Source organism: Pecten maximus, chromosome 3 (genome assembly GCF_902652985.1).
Source record: "Pecten maximus chromosome 3, xPecMax1.1, whole genome shotgun sequence".
NCBI classification, from domain to species: domain Eukaryota; kingdom Metazoa; phylum Mollusca; class Bivalvia; order Pectinida; family Pectinidae; genus Pecten; species Pecten maximus.
Window position 1 is genome coordinate 28,606,579 of NC_047017.1, and position 16,993 is coordinate 28,623,571.

A 16,993-nucleotide genomic window follows, 5' to 3' on the forward strand; every position below is an offset into this window, starting at 1 on the left:
GCAAGCAGCTCGCAGTGTCGACATTCAGGATCAGTCATAAGCTTTAAAATCCAAATATGAATAAAACGTTTTGGTGATCTCAAAATTTGAGAGCCATGTAGGCAAAACCTGGAAACAGCTGAAACGAGAAAGGTTCAACATTTTTTTGTCAAGTTAAAGAAGAACAACAATGGACGACGTATTAACTCTCATTTTGTTATCATTTGCCATGCTTGTTGGATGTTACCTAGCTGGTATGATCCCGATTGCGATAACATTTTCAGAGGTAAGTCGCTTCCAGCTGTGTTGGTTCGCAATTGTGCACTGAGAAACTGGTGATCGGTACCGGTTGTCCCTATCAGGTACACGTACCACTCGTCAGTCTACTACTGGTTACCTTCTTCCATGTATAACAATACCTGGTTCATTTGAGATATGGATTTTTGGAGATTTTTTCAAGTCTGTTGGATATATTGGGCGGTCCTCTGGTGAAAGTGTCTGGTTGTCACATCAGATTCATGAATCATATAAATACTGATAACCTCTTTCTACAGCAATTTTATAATAACCAATTTGAGGTATATCTTTGTTGCTAAAATTCTCCTAAATAACTTACAACTTAACTTTAAAAAAAATCCGTCCAAGTCGTATATATTTAAAAAAATATCTTAATTAAAGAGCTGAAATCATATAATTGTCAAGTTGATAATAATAATAATATATCCTTTTTTTGTGACTGGTATAGAGACTTTATATAGAAGTCCTGAACCGGAAATAAACTTATATTGTCTGATTTTATTTAGTGATGAAACATCAGACAAATGCAAAAATAAAAATTATTTGAACATTGAAAAGTACCAAAAATTGAAAAAAGAAGAGAAAAAGTTTTGAAGTAAACAGTGCTTGGCCTATAATATGTGAGTTTTAGAGCTGTGTATCGCAAAGTGGGTAGCGATACGATTCATATCGCGGTACAGGGGTCACAATACGATTCATATCACGATATATGAGAAGCTGATGACCTATCAAATATCTGATGTTCCATCTCTTACAGTTGTCATGTTTTGTTTGTGGTATTTTCTGAATATTAGAGTCCCACAAAGCATTCTTGAATTAAGATAATTTGGATTTGAAAGAATTCCAACTGGCAGCTTTATATGCCGCTAGAACGACCTTGTCAGCCATGTTGCAATTGTTTACTACAAAACGTAAGCTAACGTTGGTCAAGGGAGATAACTACAAATTTTCAAGTATCGCGATATAAATAAAGGACAGACTATACATCAATTCACCACTCTGCGATCCAATACATTGATGCATCTGTGAATCGTTACACCACTAGTGAGTTTGCTTATCATACGCAAGCTGGCATTTTCCCCCAACCTTTTGTGCCATCTAATATAATTATTATCTACTATATGGATTAGTGTTGTACTGAATTTTCAGAGTTTTTAGTTATACAGTATACTATATACATATGTACACTTGTAATTATATCGCTACCTTTTGTCCACAACAGTTATGGCCGCACGGTATAACAAGGGTGGCGATAGTATCAAATTGTGAAAATAACAACTATGGAATTGTAAAAGAGACTGCATTTCAAACGTTTTTTTAAATGCAAGTTTGAATATATATAGTTAATATTGTCACAAATGTTTGATTATCAAAACCTTCTGTCCATGATCTATTAGTGTGTGGTTTTGTTTTGGAGTTTCCATCTCAACTGATGTAGCCAAATGTTCATACCACATATACACAATAAGCATACAAAGTGAGTTTGAAATCTGTCATGTTTTTATTACAAACAAAATCATAAGTGTCAGGTGTGACATAATAGAAATATCCGATTATTGATCTACCTGAGCGAAAAAGCATCAAGCTAATTTACCTGTGCAATTTACAAGTGAAAACGGGAGATAACCTTAGTCTATAAATTAAACACTAAAGAGTTCCTTGATCACCAAAACCAGAACAAAATAGCAATGTTGTTAAGGAAGATATAAAGCGATTGGGAACGTTTGTATTGTAACAAACATGGTGGATGATATGGGGGTATGTGAGTGTGGCAAACTTAAAGCCACATACTCCCAAAGAAATGTTTACATTTCGAGCTCTTTACAGTTTTCAGACTTTAATAGTATATACGGTACCTAACAAATTATCGTGAATCAAAAACTGAAAATGTGTATTTATGAAAGTATACGGGAAATTCCCAAAAATTATAACTGGGTCAGACAGACCAAGTTTCTATGCGAAATAGTCCCATAACGCAACGGCGGGTTATCAGTCTATACATAATGGCGGAACGCTGAATGCGTGAGCCTGCCAAAACACACACAAGATTCTGCCAAAAAGAAACGTACAAGGGTCTGGAATCGGCAGAACCCGAGTACATTTGTATTTCCTTAGGTTGTATGCATATTGCTACATTTTGAAATTAAGGTATTTGGATGTATGTTTGTTTATTATTTTGTTCAGTAATTATATATAATTACGCAAATATTCTGTTAATGTTTGAATGAAGCTTTATTAGGCAAAGTTCACGTATACACTGTACTCGAAATAATGTAAACAACGGCCATGCATGTGTGTAGTTTATTTTCAGTGCACGTTGTTATAGCCTTGTTCTTGGCCCTAGCTGTGACAAATCTCGCGATAAAAATAACTGCGACAAGTTATTTCTATACACTGATGTCTCAAGGATTCCCGTGGTCTAACATCCAGGCAGCCTCATCAGTGAGGCTAGTGGTCATTTTAATGTTAGGAGAGCGTGAATGAGCATCTTGGATAGCCATTAATACATGTGTGCAACAAGAATTTTATGCTATTTGGGTGTATGTGTCTTCAACGCGGGAATTATATAGGAGGGTCAAGGGTACACTAGTGTTTAGCTCACCTGCCTGAAGGGCAAGTGAGCCTATGCCTTTGTGATCATGAGGCATTCGTCGTCCGTCGGGCATCAACATTTCCATTTAAACAACAACTTCTCAATAACCAATTGCAAGAGGCTTGTAGCATGCTGGGATGAAGGGCTACCAAGTTTGTTCAAAAGAATGACATTGGCCAACATTCAAGGTCACATGGGTCAAGTAGACTAAGTAGACTGATATTTTTAAATGACTTTTTCTCAATAACCAAGAGGCCCAGTGATCAGATATGGGTCTGTAGCATGCTGGAGTGAAGCCAGGGCTAGCAAGTTTGTTCAAATGAATGACCTTGACCTTTATTCAAAGTCACAGGGGTCAAATCTGCTACTTCCTCGAAATAACCAAATGGTCCAGATAATCTATAATCTCAAGTTAGTGGGAAGTTTTGTTTACTTTTTATCTAGGTCAGATAACAAAACACAAGGATGTGAGGCACCCATTATTTTAGTGTGACCATATGCTCAGTGATATGTTAAACATGTCAAGGTTTCTTGAAGTTAATATGTCAATATGTGGTAGTGATATGGTGACAAATATTGAGCTATATAAAGCTGATGATGAATTATCTATTACAGATAAGCTGATCATGACAGTCTCAGAAAGATCAGTTTTAATATGCATACATGTACATGTATATACACGTATATGTCTAATCTAAACTTTATATTGTGCTTTAAGTATTTGCTGAATTAAATAACGGATCTTTAAAAACTGTGTATATATTAAATATGATGAAATGATGTACATATGCATGTAGAACATATATATAAAAGAGACAGAGACTGGATTAATTAGTTTATATTTTAATATTGAAGTTTGACCAATAAGATGTGAAATCTTAATATTTGCTTTTAACCAAAATTTGATCATATATACAATATAGCTATTTAATTTTATTGTTTGAAAATGAATTTGACTGAAGTTTCATAAGACTAAGCTTCATGAATAATGATGTTTGCATGAATGATACATGTCGTCCAGATTTGTCTTCACAATTTTATGTAAATTATAGATATATATACATGTACATATATATATATGCTGATGATCTGGGTGATTGAACCTTTCCAAATAATTATTTCTGACAGAATTTATCATTCCCAAGAACCATACTATATACCTGACCATCGTTGAGAGTTTGTAAGAATTATGACTCTATATAGTATAAACATGTACAGTAATAGAATAAGAACCATTATCATTCATCAACATTTTGCTCTGTTGCAGGAAAAGTTGAAGCTCATCACAGTATTTGGAGCAGGTCTCCTGGTTGGAACAGCTCTGGCTGTCATCATCCCTGAGGGGATCCATGCCATGAGTGAATCCAGTGCTGGTAATTATATATATATATAATCACTGTCAAACATCCTCTCGTCATATACATGTATTTCATATACAGCTTAAAATAACGACCATAATAGAAAATTTATTTAAACTATTGATGACAATCCAACTTCAGCCAATGTGGATGCTATTACTATAAGTAATTGGTACCGGTGATTGTCATATACATGTGTAGTTGGACTTCCCTTTGTTGAACACAGGAATGATATTAAATGAAATCATGCCAGTCATCATTTGTTTCCAATCATTTGACCTCACAATATTTATATTTTTGTATACAGATATGAACTTGTGTGTAAATTATCAAGTTCAGAAGTGAAGTAACCTGTGCTGTAGTAGGGAAATGGAAAACATCACATTGATATATTTGTGCTTGCACAGAAATATTGTCTGGATCTAAAAATATTTTAGTAGAAACTTGATTTTCTGTGATATGTTACAGTCCATTTATATCATTAGAAAGTGCTTGCAGACTTTACAAATTCACAATCAATTCAGAGGCTAAAAACATTAGTATAGATTCATGATCGAAGAAACACTACATTTTGTATTAATTTGATTTTTATTTACATCCAAGATGCACACAGTCATGAAGTTGTACACAGTGAAGTACCAAACAAAGAGGAAGGTGCACACACGGGGGATGACCACGCCCACAGCCACACCCACAGTGTCTCTGACAACCACACTATCATAGGGGTGACACTAGTGGCAGGATTCATCTTCATGTTACTGGTCGACCAGATTGGTGGAGGACATACACATGTATCTACAGGTGTGTATATATGGGGTCAGAGACTAGAGAAGTTGAGTAGAGATTTACCTCTACTGATGCTGTATCTATATTTTGTTTACTAATGTAAGAGTACCTGTATATAATTTGCTTGAAGTGTTAGCGTTAAGCTAATTGTCACTTTTCCATCAACAAAAATTTTGACAATATATATTTTCAAGAGTAAAGCACTGAAGGTTAGACCGAAAGCTATTAAGAAATTGAGAAGATACTAGGTCAGGAGGTAGTGTATTCAATTTTGATGTGACTGTATGGAAGATGGAGAATTTGCAAAGGTGGGTTCAGGAGTGGGGATTCTGATAATAGATAAGAGAGTTGATATAGAGTATTTGGTCTGTTGTAACTGTAATGTCATGATGAAGATATTTGTTTATGGTTACCATATTGTGGGTAGGTTTCTACATCATGGTATAATGCACATCCTTGCATAGATCTGTCAGTGAACTTGTTATAACATGTCACTAATGTTTCAAGGTGTTGTGATAGTGACAAATCTACCAGCTCAACATGGTACTGTATCAAATTTTATGTAAGGATTCCACACAGAGCAAGCATATTCTAAAATTGGATACACTAGCTGTGACTTTTATGTTTGTTCTCTGATATTTTTCAAATTTACTTTGAAGTTGTGTGAATAAAACCTTAGGTTTTGTTAGCCTTGTCACATACCCGGTAACCAGGTATATTCATGAATGTTTCTTTGCTTGTTTAATCCTACATTATCCTGTGTATGCTTTTACCTCCAGAAAAAGGTACTGGTAAGGTCTTTGATACAACAATTTATCTGCTTTATTTAATAATAATAATAATGCTTTGAATGTTCTGAATCAGAATTATCATATACCCAGCTATCATCGTGTAAACTAATTATGTAATATTAATATTACCTTACCTGTATTACAATTCAGATAATTTATAGCAATTTCTTGAAAAGTACTGGAGGTATATTCCTTAAACTTCACATGTAGATTCTCCTTGGTCCTTTCTTGTGCCCATGGAATTATGAGTCTTATTGAGAAAACGAGATGGTCGATAGCCACCCATCTTGGAATTTGACTGTCAAAGTTTGTAATCAGTATATATATTTCTTGGAAAATACTGGAGGGTTAATATGAAGTTTCTCTTTGGCCCCAATGAATTTTCAGGAAAACAAGGTGGTGACAAGCAGCCATCTTGGATTTTGGCAGTTAAAATTTTGTTACTGATTCCTTTTAGATAGCTCTTATAGGATCTTTCTTAGACAGCATATGTATATTCCACATGTTATCAAAATATTTCAGATTTAGAAGAAGAGGGGAAAGAAGGGAAAAGTAGAGAGAAAAAAAATAAGTCTTTCATAGGACTGACATAAATCATTCAGTGGTGGTTGCCAGTATCCCTCTGGGATCTCTTTTATGTTTTGCTAATTAAGCAACATTTTCACTTTTATGTATATTTTTTTTTAGCTTATTGATTTATTTCTAAGTGATTTCTTCTCTCTCTCTCTCTTTTTGTCAAGTGTTTTCCTTTTGTAGAGCACATGCTTGCTACAGTAACCATTAACAAATTCAACAGGATTATTGGGTAGATGCCAGTGTAAAAATAAATCAAATTTGAAATTAGAGGACACTTAAGTTGACAAATATAATTGTGTAAATTTGATTTGGTTTGGTTTGCTTTTAGTTTTGTTTAACAGCTTTTCAGCAATTAAGGTCAGTTAAGGATGGCCTCCCCTTTGTGCGAGATACATGCATCAGGCTTATGCGTGTGCATTGTAGGAGGCTGCATCGGGCTTATGCGTGTGCATTGTAGGAGGCTGCATCGGGCTTATGCGTGTGCATTGTAGGAGGCTGCAGTATGTTGATGATTGTCTCTTTGTAATAGCACAGAACTGATGCAAACTTTATAGTGCTACCTCATTAAAGCAAGCTGCCAAGGACACCTAGCAGGACACCCCATTCGGTCACATTATGCTGAGGTGCAAACCAATTGTCCCACTCCCAAAATGCTGAGTACTAAGCAGGGGAAGCAACTACCATTTGAAATTGTGTGGAGAGACGTTTTGTTTTTCAGTGTAAAGCAGAATGCTTTTGTGTAAAGCAGAATGCTTTCTTCTCTCAGCAATATAACTACTTTGTAGAATTCAGCATTCATTTGAGCTGATTGAATACTATACTTATGTAGGTTGTGGAATGAATCTGTCATATTATTTTATAAATCAAATTTAGCCTGGGGTTGGGCATATGTAATCAATTTATATGATTCTTGCTTGAGTGGTTATCCCACTATCCATCACTATGATCAACAACACAGATTGAATTTTTATAGTGGAGATATTTTGATTGCACACATATATCACAGACCAAATGTTGACTGTTTTAATGAATTTTCTGATAGAGATCTGGAATAGTCTCACTGTAAGGTTAAGGTTTGTAGCTGTAATTTCATGAATATAATCTTTTATGCTCTTTAAAATATTTTTCTGAGCAATGCTTTACACAAGAGGCAGAGCTCAAACAGAAAAATATTTCCTTGTTTTTTGCAATTAATGAAAAATAGTTTGCCATGAATATATATACTTCTCCATTATCAGAAATGTAAGGGCATGCATAGATTAACAATTTTTATAGGACTTCTACCGGTACTTACAATCAAGGTTTTTTTATGGTTTCACTTCTAAAGGCTCTACATTAAGTTTAATTGTACATTATCTCTTTGTAGATGCGGAGGCTAACGGAGCAGGGTCGGCAATCCAACAAAACCGTCATAAGATTACTGCCACACTGGGTCTGGTGGTACATGCTGCAGGTACACACTCTTTATTATTGAAGTTGATACCTTACTGATATAAGCCCCTGTATCTTGGCCTTGCCAACACTTGGTCTGTTGGTACATGCTACATATACTCTCTTTATTATTGAAGTTAATTTTCCTTTACAGTAATTAAGCCCCTGTAGATAGTTATCAATCTGTATTATCAAGCGGAGATGTTTGGTTGTTTTTGGAAAAAAATACTATAATTTTAGTGAATTTTGTAGTTTGTTTAAAACTCACTATACTGACAAATAAGGACACATTTTGAGCTACTCAAGCCCATGAAAATTTCTCTAGGCCAAGTGAATTTCTCTAGACCATGCAAGTTACTATAGGGTATGCAAGTTTCACGAGGTCAAGTGAACTTCTCTAGACCATGCAAGACATTCTAGGATATGTAAGTTTCACTAGGTCAGGAGAGTTACTGTAGGCCACATAAGTTACTCTAGGCCATGTGAATTACTTTAGGCCATGTGAGTTACTTGAGGCCATGTGAGTTACTTTAGGCCATGTCAGTGACTCTAGGCCATGTGGGTTACTCTAGGCCATGTGAATTACTTTAGGCCATGCGAGTTACTCTAGGCCATGTGAGTTACTCTAGGCCATGTGAGTTACTTTAGGCCATTTGAGTTACTCTAGGCCATGTGAGTTACTCTAGGCTATGTGAGTTACTTTAGGCCATGTGAGTTACTTTAGGCCATGTGAGTTACTCTAGGCCATGTGAATTACTTTAGGCCATGTGAATTACTCTAGGCCATGTGAGTTACTTTAGGCCATGTGAGTTACTCTAGGCCATGTGAATTACTTTAGGCCATGTGAGTTACTCTAGGCCATGTGAATTACTTTTGGCCATGTGAGTTACTCTAGGCCATGTGAGTTACTCTAGGCCATGTGAGTTACTCTAGGCCATGTGAGTTACTTTAGGCCATGTGAGTTACTTTAGGCCATGTGAGTTACTCTAGGCCATGTGAATTACTTTAGGCCATGTGAATTACTCTAGGCCATGTGAGTTACTTTAGGCCATGTTAATTACTTTAGGCCATGTGAGTTACATTAGGCCATGTGAGTTACTTTAGGCCATGTGAATTACTTTAGGCCATGTGAATTACTTTAGGCCATGTGAATTAAATTAGGCCAGGTGAGTTACTCTAGGCCATGTGAGTTACTTTAGGCCATGTGAATTACTTTGGGTCATGTGCATTACTTTAGGCCATGTGAGTTACTCTAGGCCATGTGAATTACTTTAGGCCATGTGAGTTACTCTAGGCCATGTGAGTTACTTTAGGCCATGTGAGTTACTCTAGGCCATGTGAATTACTTTAGGCCATGTGAAGTTACTCTAGGCCATGTGAGTTACTCTAGGCCATGTGAGTTACTCTAGGCCATGTGAGTTACTCTAGGCCATGTGAGTTACTCTAGGCCATGTGAGTTACTTTAGGCCATGTGAGTTACTTTAGGCCATGTGAGTTACTCTAGGCCATGTGAATTACTTTAGGCCATGTGAGTTACTTTAGGCTATGTGAGTTACTTTAGGTCATGTGAATTACTTTAGGCCATGTGAATTACTTTAGGCCATGTGAGTTACTTTAGGCCATGTGAGTTACTTTAGGCCATGTGAATTACTCTTCATCATGTTACTAGTACATGTAGTTAGTCTAAGCTATCAGAGTTATTCTAGGCCTTGTGAGTTTCTCTATGCCTTATGAGTTTCTCTAGGCCCTGTGAGTTTTTCTAGGCCTTGTGAGTTTCTCTATGCAATGTTAGTTTCATTGTCATGTACTGTCTGTATTTGTAGCTGATGGTGTTGCTATGGGGGCAGCTATTATGATGCAGCGATCCCACCTGACCCTGATCGTTTTTATAGCCATCATGTTACATAAGGTAAGCGATTTGATAGCCGTCATGTTACATAAGGTAAGCGATTTGATAGCCGTCATGTTACATAAGGTAAGCGATTTGATAGCCATCATGTTACATAAGGTAAGCGATTTGATAGCCATCATGTTACATAAGGTAAGCGATTTGATAGCCGTCATGTTACATAAGGTAAGCGATTTGATAGCCGTCATGTTACATAAGGTAAGCGATTTGATAGCCGTCATGTTACATAAGGTAAGTGATTTGATAGCCATCATGTTACATAAGGTAAGCGATTTGATAGCCGTCATGTTACATAAGGTAAGCGATTTGATAGCCGTCATGTTACATAAGGTAAGCGATTTGATAGCCGTCATGTTACATAAGGTAAGCGATTTGATAGCCGTCATGTTACATAAGGTAAGCGATTTGATAGCCGTCATGTTACATAAGGTAAGCGATTTGATAGCCGTCATGTTACATAAGGTAAGCGATTTGATAGCCGTCATGTTACATAAGGTAAGCGATTTGATAGCCGTCATGTTACATAAGGTAAGCGATTTGATAGCCGTCATGTTACATAAGGTAAGCGATTTGATAGCCGTCATGTTACATAAGGTAAGCGATTTGATAGCCGTCATGTTACATAAGGTAAGCGATTTGATAGCCGTCATGTTACATAAGGTAAGCGATTTGATAGCCGTCATGTTACATAAGGTAAGCGATTTGATAGCCGTCATGTTACATAAGGTAAGCGATTTGATAGCCGTCATGTTACATAAGGTAAGCGATTTGATAGCCGTCATGTTACATAAGGTAAGCGATTTGATAGCCGTCATGTTACATAAGGTAAGCGATTTGATAGCCGTCATGTTACATAAGGTAAGCGATTTGATAGCCGTCATGTTACATAAGGTAAGCGATTTGATAGCCGTCATGTTACATAAGGTAAGCGATTTGATAGCCGTCATGTTACATAAGGTAAGCGATTTGATAGCCGTCATGTTACATAAGGTAAGCGATTTGATAGCCGTCATGTTACATAAGGTAAGCGATTTGATAGCCGTCATGTTACATAAGGTAAGCGATTTGATAGCCGTCATGTTACATAAGGTAAGCGATTTGATAGTCGTCATGTTACATAAGGTAAGCGATTGGAGTTCTAGACTTAAGATACACTGTATTGAAGATCTAAAGATTCTTTAATCACGTATTTAACTTAAATAACTTGACTACATAAATAAGTCTACAGTATTCACTAGATACATTTTTTTTTGTATTTATCTCCTGATACAACTAATACAACTGTATTTATTTTCAGGCACCTGCTGCGTTTGGTTTGGTCACCTTTCTATTACATGATGGTTTTGATCGCCCGAGGATACGAAGACATCTGTTAATATTTTCAGCATCAGCTCCAATTGCCTGTATTTTTACCTATGTCGGATTATCTGTCAGTCAGGTAAGACAATATAAACACTCGTAACTTCATCCGTTAGCTAGATACAATACTTGGAACTGTCTTAAATTCGAGCTATCAGCTAGCTAATATAGCTGTAACAGCTAAGAACAAGCCAGATTTGTGACAGAATTGTATTGATGGTTATATAGGGACGATAAAAGAGGGAGAAGATGGGCCTGTTTTATAATCACTCATGTCATTGGGATGACCTCATTACAAATATCTACTATTGTCTGGCATGCATTGTGCATAAAAGGGGACCATTTTCAACTCCTCGGTAGCCATCACAAAATGTTTTGATAGGGCTTGTGGTAAGGATCTGAATCTGTACTGAAGAATAGTCTCAAATCACATGATCTTTAACATATGGTCATAACAGGCCACCTAGTGCAAAACACTATATGACTTTACTGATGTGTAACAGTTTGCTGAGACGTTAGCTTGCACACATGAGGCTGAGGCGACTGAGATTTCACTAATGTTAGTAAAATGTGTACAAAATAAGTTGTTTGCTTTCATGCATTTATAATGACTGAAATTTTCATAGGTGCCAATAAGGTCCATGGGCTATCATTTTATAAAAGTTGTGAACATATACAAAATGTAAAAGAGTCTTTTCATTAATATTTTCTTTTGTTATTTTAGGGCAGTTTAGGAAAACTTCACAATTTTCAAACCACAGGAATTGCCATGCTATTTAGTGCTGGAACGTTTTTGTATGTGGCGACAGTACACGTCCTGCCAGAGGTGACCACACGTCATACCAAACAGACAAATGCTGACAACACTGTAGTCATTCATGAACAGAAGGGATTCCGGCCGATTGACCTCGTGGCTATAGTGTCTGGGTCGGTGATACCCGTATTGTTATCCTTTGGCCATAAACATTAAAACCCCACTACAGAGTCGGGAAACTTAATTGTGTGGTTTTAGTTTGATTCCAACTGCTAATGTTACAAAATTTATTTAATTTGATGAAGCTATTTATTTCAAGTCAAGCACACTTTCAATGGTGCTGAAATTGACTTGATGTTGGAGCCTGCTCAGTCCTGTCTAGTGTTGTTGTCTAAATCTGTTTTTTTTTTTTATTGAATATTGGGCTAGAAATGTTCTGATTAGAAATTCAAATATGATAGCTTACTGAATATTTTAACATAACTTCAATTTGGTTTAGTTTTCATCAATCAAATTATTAACCAGTGGACCAAACAAACAACAAGGAATATAAGATTTCATCTTTATATTATAATGTGTACAATGCAACATAGTTGGAATACGGGTTAGGGAGTTCCATTCTATGCCAGGGGACTGTTTTGGGTCCCTTTTTATCGACATATTGACAGGGCCAGCAGGTGAAAGCAAAGAATCATGAGATAGGGTTCTCAACCTCTGTAATAAGATTTCTAAGTTGCCAAACACTTAAGCCTCAGATGTGGCTAGTTGAGAATCTTTTCCCTCAGATTTGAGTTTTCTTTATACATGTTACCAAAAGTGGTGAAAAAATCTATTGATTTGTGTGTTAGGTACAATGTCATTTTTTTTTGTTATGTAAATCTACATTTATATATATTTTGTTTTAAATGAAAATCATTGTTTTAAACACAGGAATTTGGCAAAAATTTCCAGCCTACAATCTATATTTAATTTTGTATTACAGATATGGACCATAGGTTGAGGATTTATGACAATCCCCTGTGTTTTTAAATACACATGTGAATTTTTTATACACATTTCAAAATCCATATCGGTCGTGTACATCATAAAAACATAGAATCCCTGGATGTCTCAATACTTTTTATTCACTGTTGTTTATCCAATTAAACTTTCTTTCTAAATTTTGTTTCTCAAAATAAAAAATTGATGATCAATTTAATGAATCACCAAAAGATCATTGACCCAACTGGAGCAGACATTGATATTTATTCTAGTTCGGAAGTGTGCGGAAGTTATCCCAAATGCATTGTACGTGTTATCAAATTCTTTTAAAATCAAATAATTGATGGAACATAAGACTGTGACAAAATACTCGTTTGATATTCATCAAGTCTTAAGAGACTTTACAAAAAAGTAAAGGCATTATATGTATTGTAGCCTGTTAACTGATGGACAGGTTGTAATCAGCCTGGCAGGCATCATGTGGTGTTACCTACAACACTTACTGTAGTATCACCATGTTAATTGTAATGTTTGTGATAGTTGTCTGCTGATTATTGATCTTGGTGTAGGATTGATATTATTGATAGTGCTTTGTTTGACCATTGTAAGGTAGAGATGGATTGGAAAAGAAGTTTATTTCATAGCGATTTTCCTGTATTCAGAAGGAAGCACATAAAAAGTTGCAAATAGAATCACTTGTTGAGAAATGACTTAAATATTATGTAATGTTTAAATGTTTGTGACAATCCACACAACTACATGTGTATTGCTGTGAGGACTACACAGTAATATAACATTATCATATGATGCTGGTGACATTATGAACTGGAATGAATTAAATCTGTATTATTCTGACAACACTCATGTTTAAGGTAGGTGTACATGTGTTTTGAATGAGGAATCTTTGTTGGTGTTATTTTGATATTTAATGACTGTTTTCCCGCCCCACTAAATGTAGGTTAGACTTGATATGGAATCATTGCTGGAGAGTCTTCCTTCCCTATAATGACGTTATATAGTGTATCCCTATGGTGTCATATAACAACATTATGTGGTGAGATATAGAATCTTCAACTTACATTTTGACAGGTTTTCAAATAAAAATAAGGAGGAAAAAATTGAATGTATACAGCCATGATGTTGTGACATTTTCAACTGATGACTTAACCTCATTGTCCATATTATGTCTCATGATTTCTGACTGGCACAGCCAAAGGAAATCTCTCTATGGTATATGATACTTGTGAGATCTGAGAAAATATTTCAAGGGGACATTCACTGGATAAGTGCTCAACTGTTATATTGGAAGTTAAGACTGAAAGTATCACCATTTTTAGCCCACCATCATCAGATGGTGCGCTATTCAAATCGCCCTGCGTCCGTGGTCCGTGGTCCGTCCGTCCCCCCGTCCGTCCGTCCCTCCGTCCGTAAACAATTCTTGTTATCGCTATTTCTGAGAAAGTACTGAAGGGATCTTTCTCAAATTTCATATGTAGGTTCCCCTTGGTGCCTAGTTATGCATATTGCGTTTTGAGACCAATCAGAAAACAACATGGCCGACAGGCAGCCATCTTGGATTTTGACAATTGAAGTTTGTTATCGCTATTTCTGAGAATGTACTGAATGGATCTTTCTGAAATTTCATATGTAAGTTTCCCTTGGTGCCTAGTTATGCATATTGCGTTTTGAGACCAATAAGAAAACAACATGGCCGACAGGCAGCCATCTTGGATTTTGACAATTGAAGTTTGTTATCGCTATTTCTGAGAAAGGACTGAAGGGATCTTTCTCAAATTTCATATGTAGGTTCCCCTTGGTGCCTAGTTATGCATATTGCGTTTTGAGACCAATAAGAAAACAACATGGCCGACAGGCAGCCATCTTGGATTTTGACAATTGAAGTTTGTTATCACTATTTCTGAGAAAGTATATAGGGGATCTTTCTGAAATTTCATATGTAGGTTTCCCTTGGTGCCTAGTTATGCATATTGCGTTTTGAGACCAATCAGATAACAACATGGCCGACAGGCAGCCATCTTGGATTTTGACAATTGAAGTTTGTTATCGCTATTTCTGAGAATGTAATGAATGGATCTTTCTCAAATTTCATATGGAGGTTCCCCTTGGTGCCTCGTTATGCTAATTGCATTTTGAGATCAATTGGAAAACAATATGGCCAACAGACCGCCATCTTGGATTTTGACAATTGAAGTTTGTTATCTCTATTTCTCAAAGTACTGAAGGGATCTTTCTCAAATTTCATAAGTAGGTTCCCCTTGGTCCCTTGTGTTGCATTTTTGGACCAGTCTGTCCTCAAAACAACCTGGCAAACAAACAGCCATCGTTAAATCTCAAATTTCTTATATAGCTAGGATTCCCTTATTTGAAAAGTACTGGAGGGGTGTCTCAATTTGCACAGATTAGTAAAATGAAGGGAAAAGTAGAGAAAAGATCAATCTGACATGGAACCTATGAAGATCATTCAATGGTGGGCGCCAAGATCCCTCTGGGATCTCTTGTTACTGTATACAGACCCCCAAATGTTGCTTTCTTGTTGAAAAAGTTAAGGATTTAAGTAGTGAACATCTTGTGAAATGTCTCCTTTTACATGTGATATGGTTACGGTAAATGATTTAAGGGGTGGATTACCTGTACTTGGATCAAGTTTCTGTAACAGACTTATCTCCCTTTACCTATGACTGGGTTTCTGTAACAGACTTATCTCCCTTTACCTATGACTTGGTTACTGTAACAGACTTATCTCCCTTTACGTGTGACTGGGTTACTGTAACAGACTTATCTCCCTTTACGTGTGACTGGGTTACTGTAACAGACTTATCTCCCTTTACTTGTTATCAGTAGATGCTTATTTCTTTTCAGTTGTGATAATCATAGATCTATTCCTATATTGTTTGCTACTAGTATTTCAGACAGACTGTTAGAGACTTATGATATGGGCTGTTTTATACCATATTCTGTTGACATCTACAGATTTATTTCACGGGTAAGTCCCAAATCATCATTCTTCATATTCAGTGAAAACTTCCAGGAAAACATATTACATACCATTTGTTTTTCATCTTCTGACTTTGGTCTGACATATTGGTTAGCTCTATCATGAATATATACTGCAAGTCCCATTGTCATAGATATACAGATACGGGAGTACTACACCATCGCATGTCATTAATATCACTGCACATTCTATAATTTTGTATGACATCATTCTAATGAGTGCATTCCAACAGATTTCTGATTTGTCCGTGGCTGTGAAGTTGATTTTGTACGTATAGATTTGTTTCTGCCTGTCTCAAGCTTGTTATGTTTCTTTATTTTATTGATGGTAATGGGTTTTCATTTTGATATGATACTTTTTCTTGATGCTCATGTTAATTCAGTAATACCATGAGACTAGTGTCGGACTGTAGTGTGTATAGGAATGTCTAGTGTACAGAAGAGGCTTCAACACTTAATATATTGAAGTTTACTTGACTTTGTGTTTCTTGACAAGGAATTCAATTATGTAAATGTACCTATATATACTTCCCCCTATGGTCATTTTGTATTATTGTTGTTCATTGTTTTACAACAACTGTGAAACAGGTTATATCAATCGACTATTGATATCAAATAAGACATAACAGGAGAGGTTGTATGCTGAAAAGAAGGGGAAGGTTGGAGGGGGGGGGGGGGGGGGGGGGAGGAGGGGTGTGTGTATATATTCTTAAAAGATATATATAAAGGATGGGTTTGGGCTTTTGAATGTACAGGAGTAAAGTGTATGTGTATCAGGGTGGAGGTGGTAGAGCTGAAGCCGAGTATTACAAGGAGGTGTGGGAGTGTGTGTGTGCGTGTGTGTGTGTGGGGAACTCGTTAAGTTCTGTGACATACATCTTGTATTAACATAAATCAGTTGTGGTGACAAATTGCAGCTAGTAAATACATTTTCGTATCCAATACTGAATCGTCATTTCAGGGTATGTAACATGGTTGAGAAAGTTCCAGTTCATTCAGTGATCTGCCAAAAATGTTTATCTCCTGAAATGATTTCATCATTATGTACATTAACAGTTAATGATATTGTAAATAAAGTTATAAAGAACATTGTCAAAAAAGTTGTAGAAATTTGTAAACCGTTAAATATAACTTTTGACATTTGGAGATGTATGTTCTATAATA

General features: G+C 36.1%; 1 protein-coding gene across 4 annotated transcripts; it reads left to right on the forward strand.

Annotated features, from left to right (window-relative positions):
- The first annotated feature begins 73 nt into the window (after positions 1-73).
- Positions 74-12,998, forward strand: LOC117323823 (zinc transporter ZIP9-B-like). Of its 4 annotated transcripts, none has more exons than XM_033879295.1 (8): positions 74-265; positions 4,137-4,242; positions 4,831-5,028; positions 5,793-5,804; positions 7,747-7,833; positions 9,635-9,720; positions 11,018-11,158; positions 11,804-12,998. In XM_033879295.1, the coding sequence occupies exons 1-8, from the start codon at positions 170-172 to the stop codon at positions 12,047-12,049; spliced, it is 972 nt and encodes a 323-aa protein (XP_033735186.1). In that variant the 5' UTR covers positions 74-169; the 3' UTR covers positions 12,050-12,998. The 4 variants fall into 4 exon arrangements, with proteins under 4 accessions (XP_033735186.1, XP_033735187.1, XP_033735188.1 ...); XM_033879296.1 differs by having other exon boundaries at positions 5,793-5,798; XM_033879297.1 differs by lacking the exon at positions 5,793-5,804 and having other exon boundaries at positions 75-265.
- Positions 12,999-16,993: the final 3,995 nt, after the last annotated feature.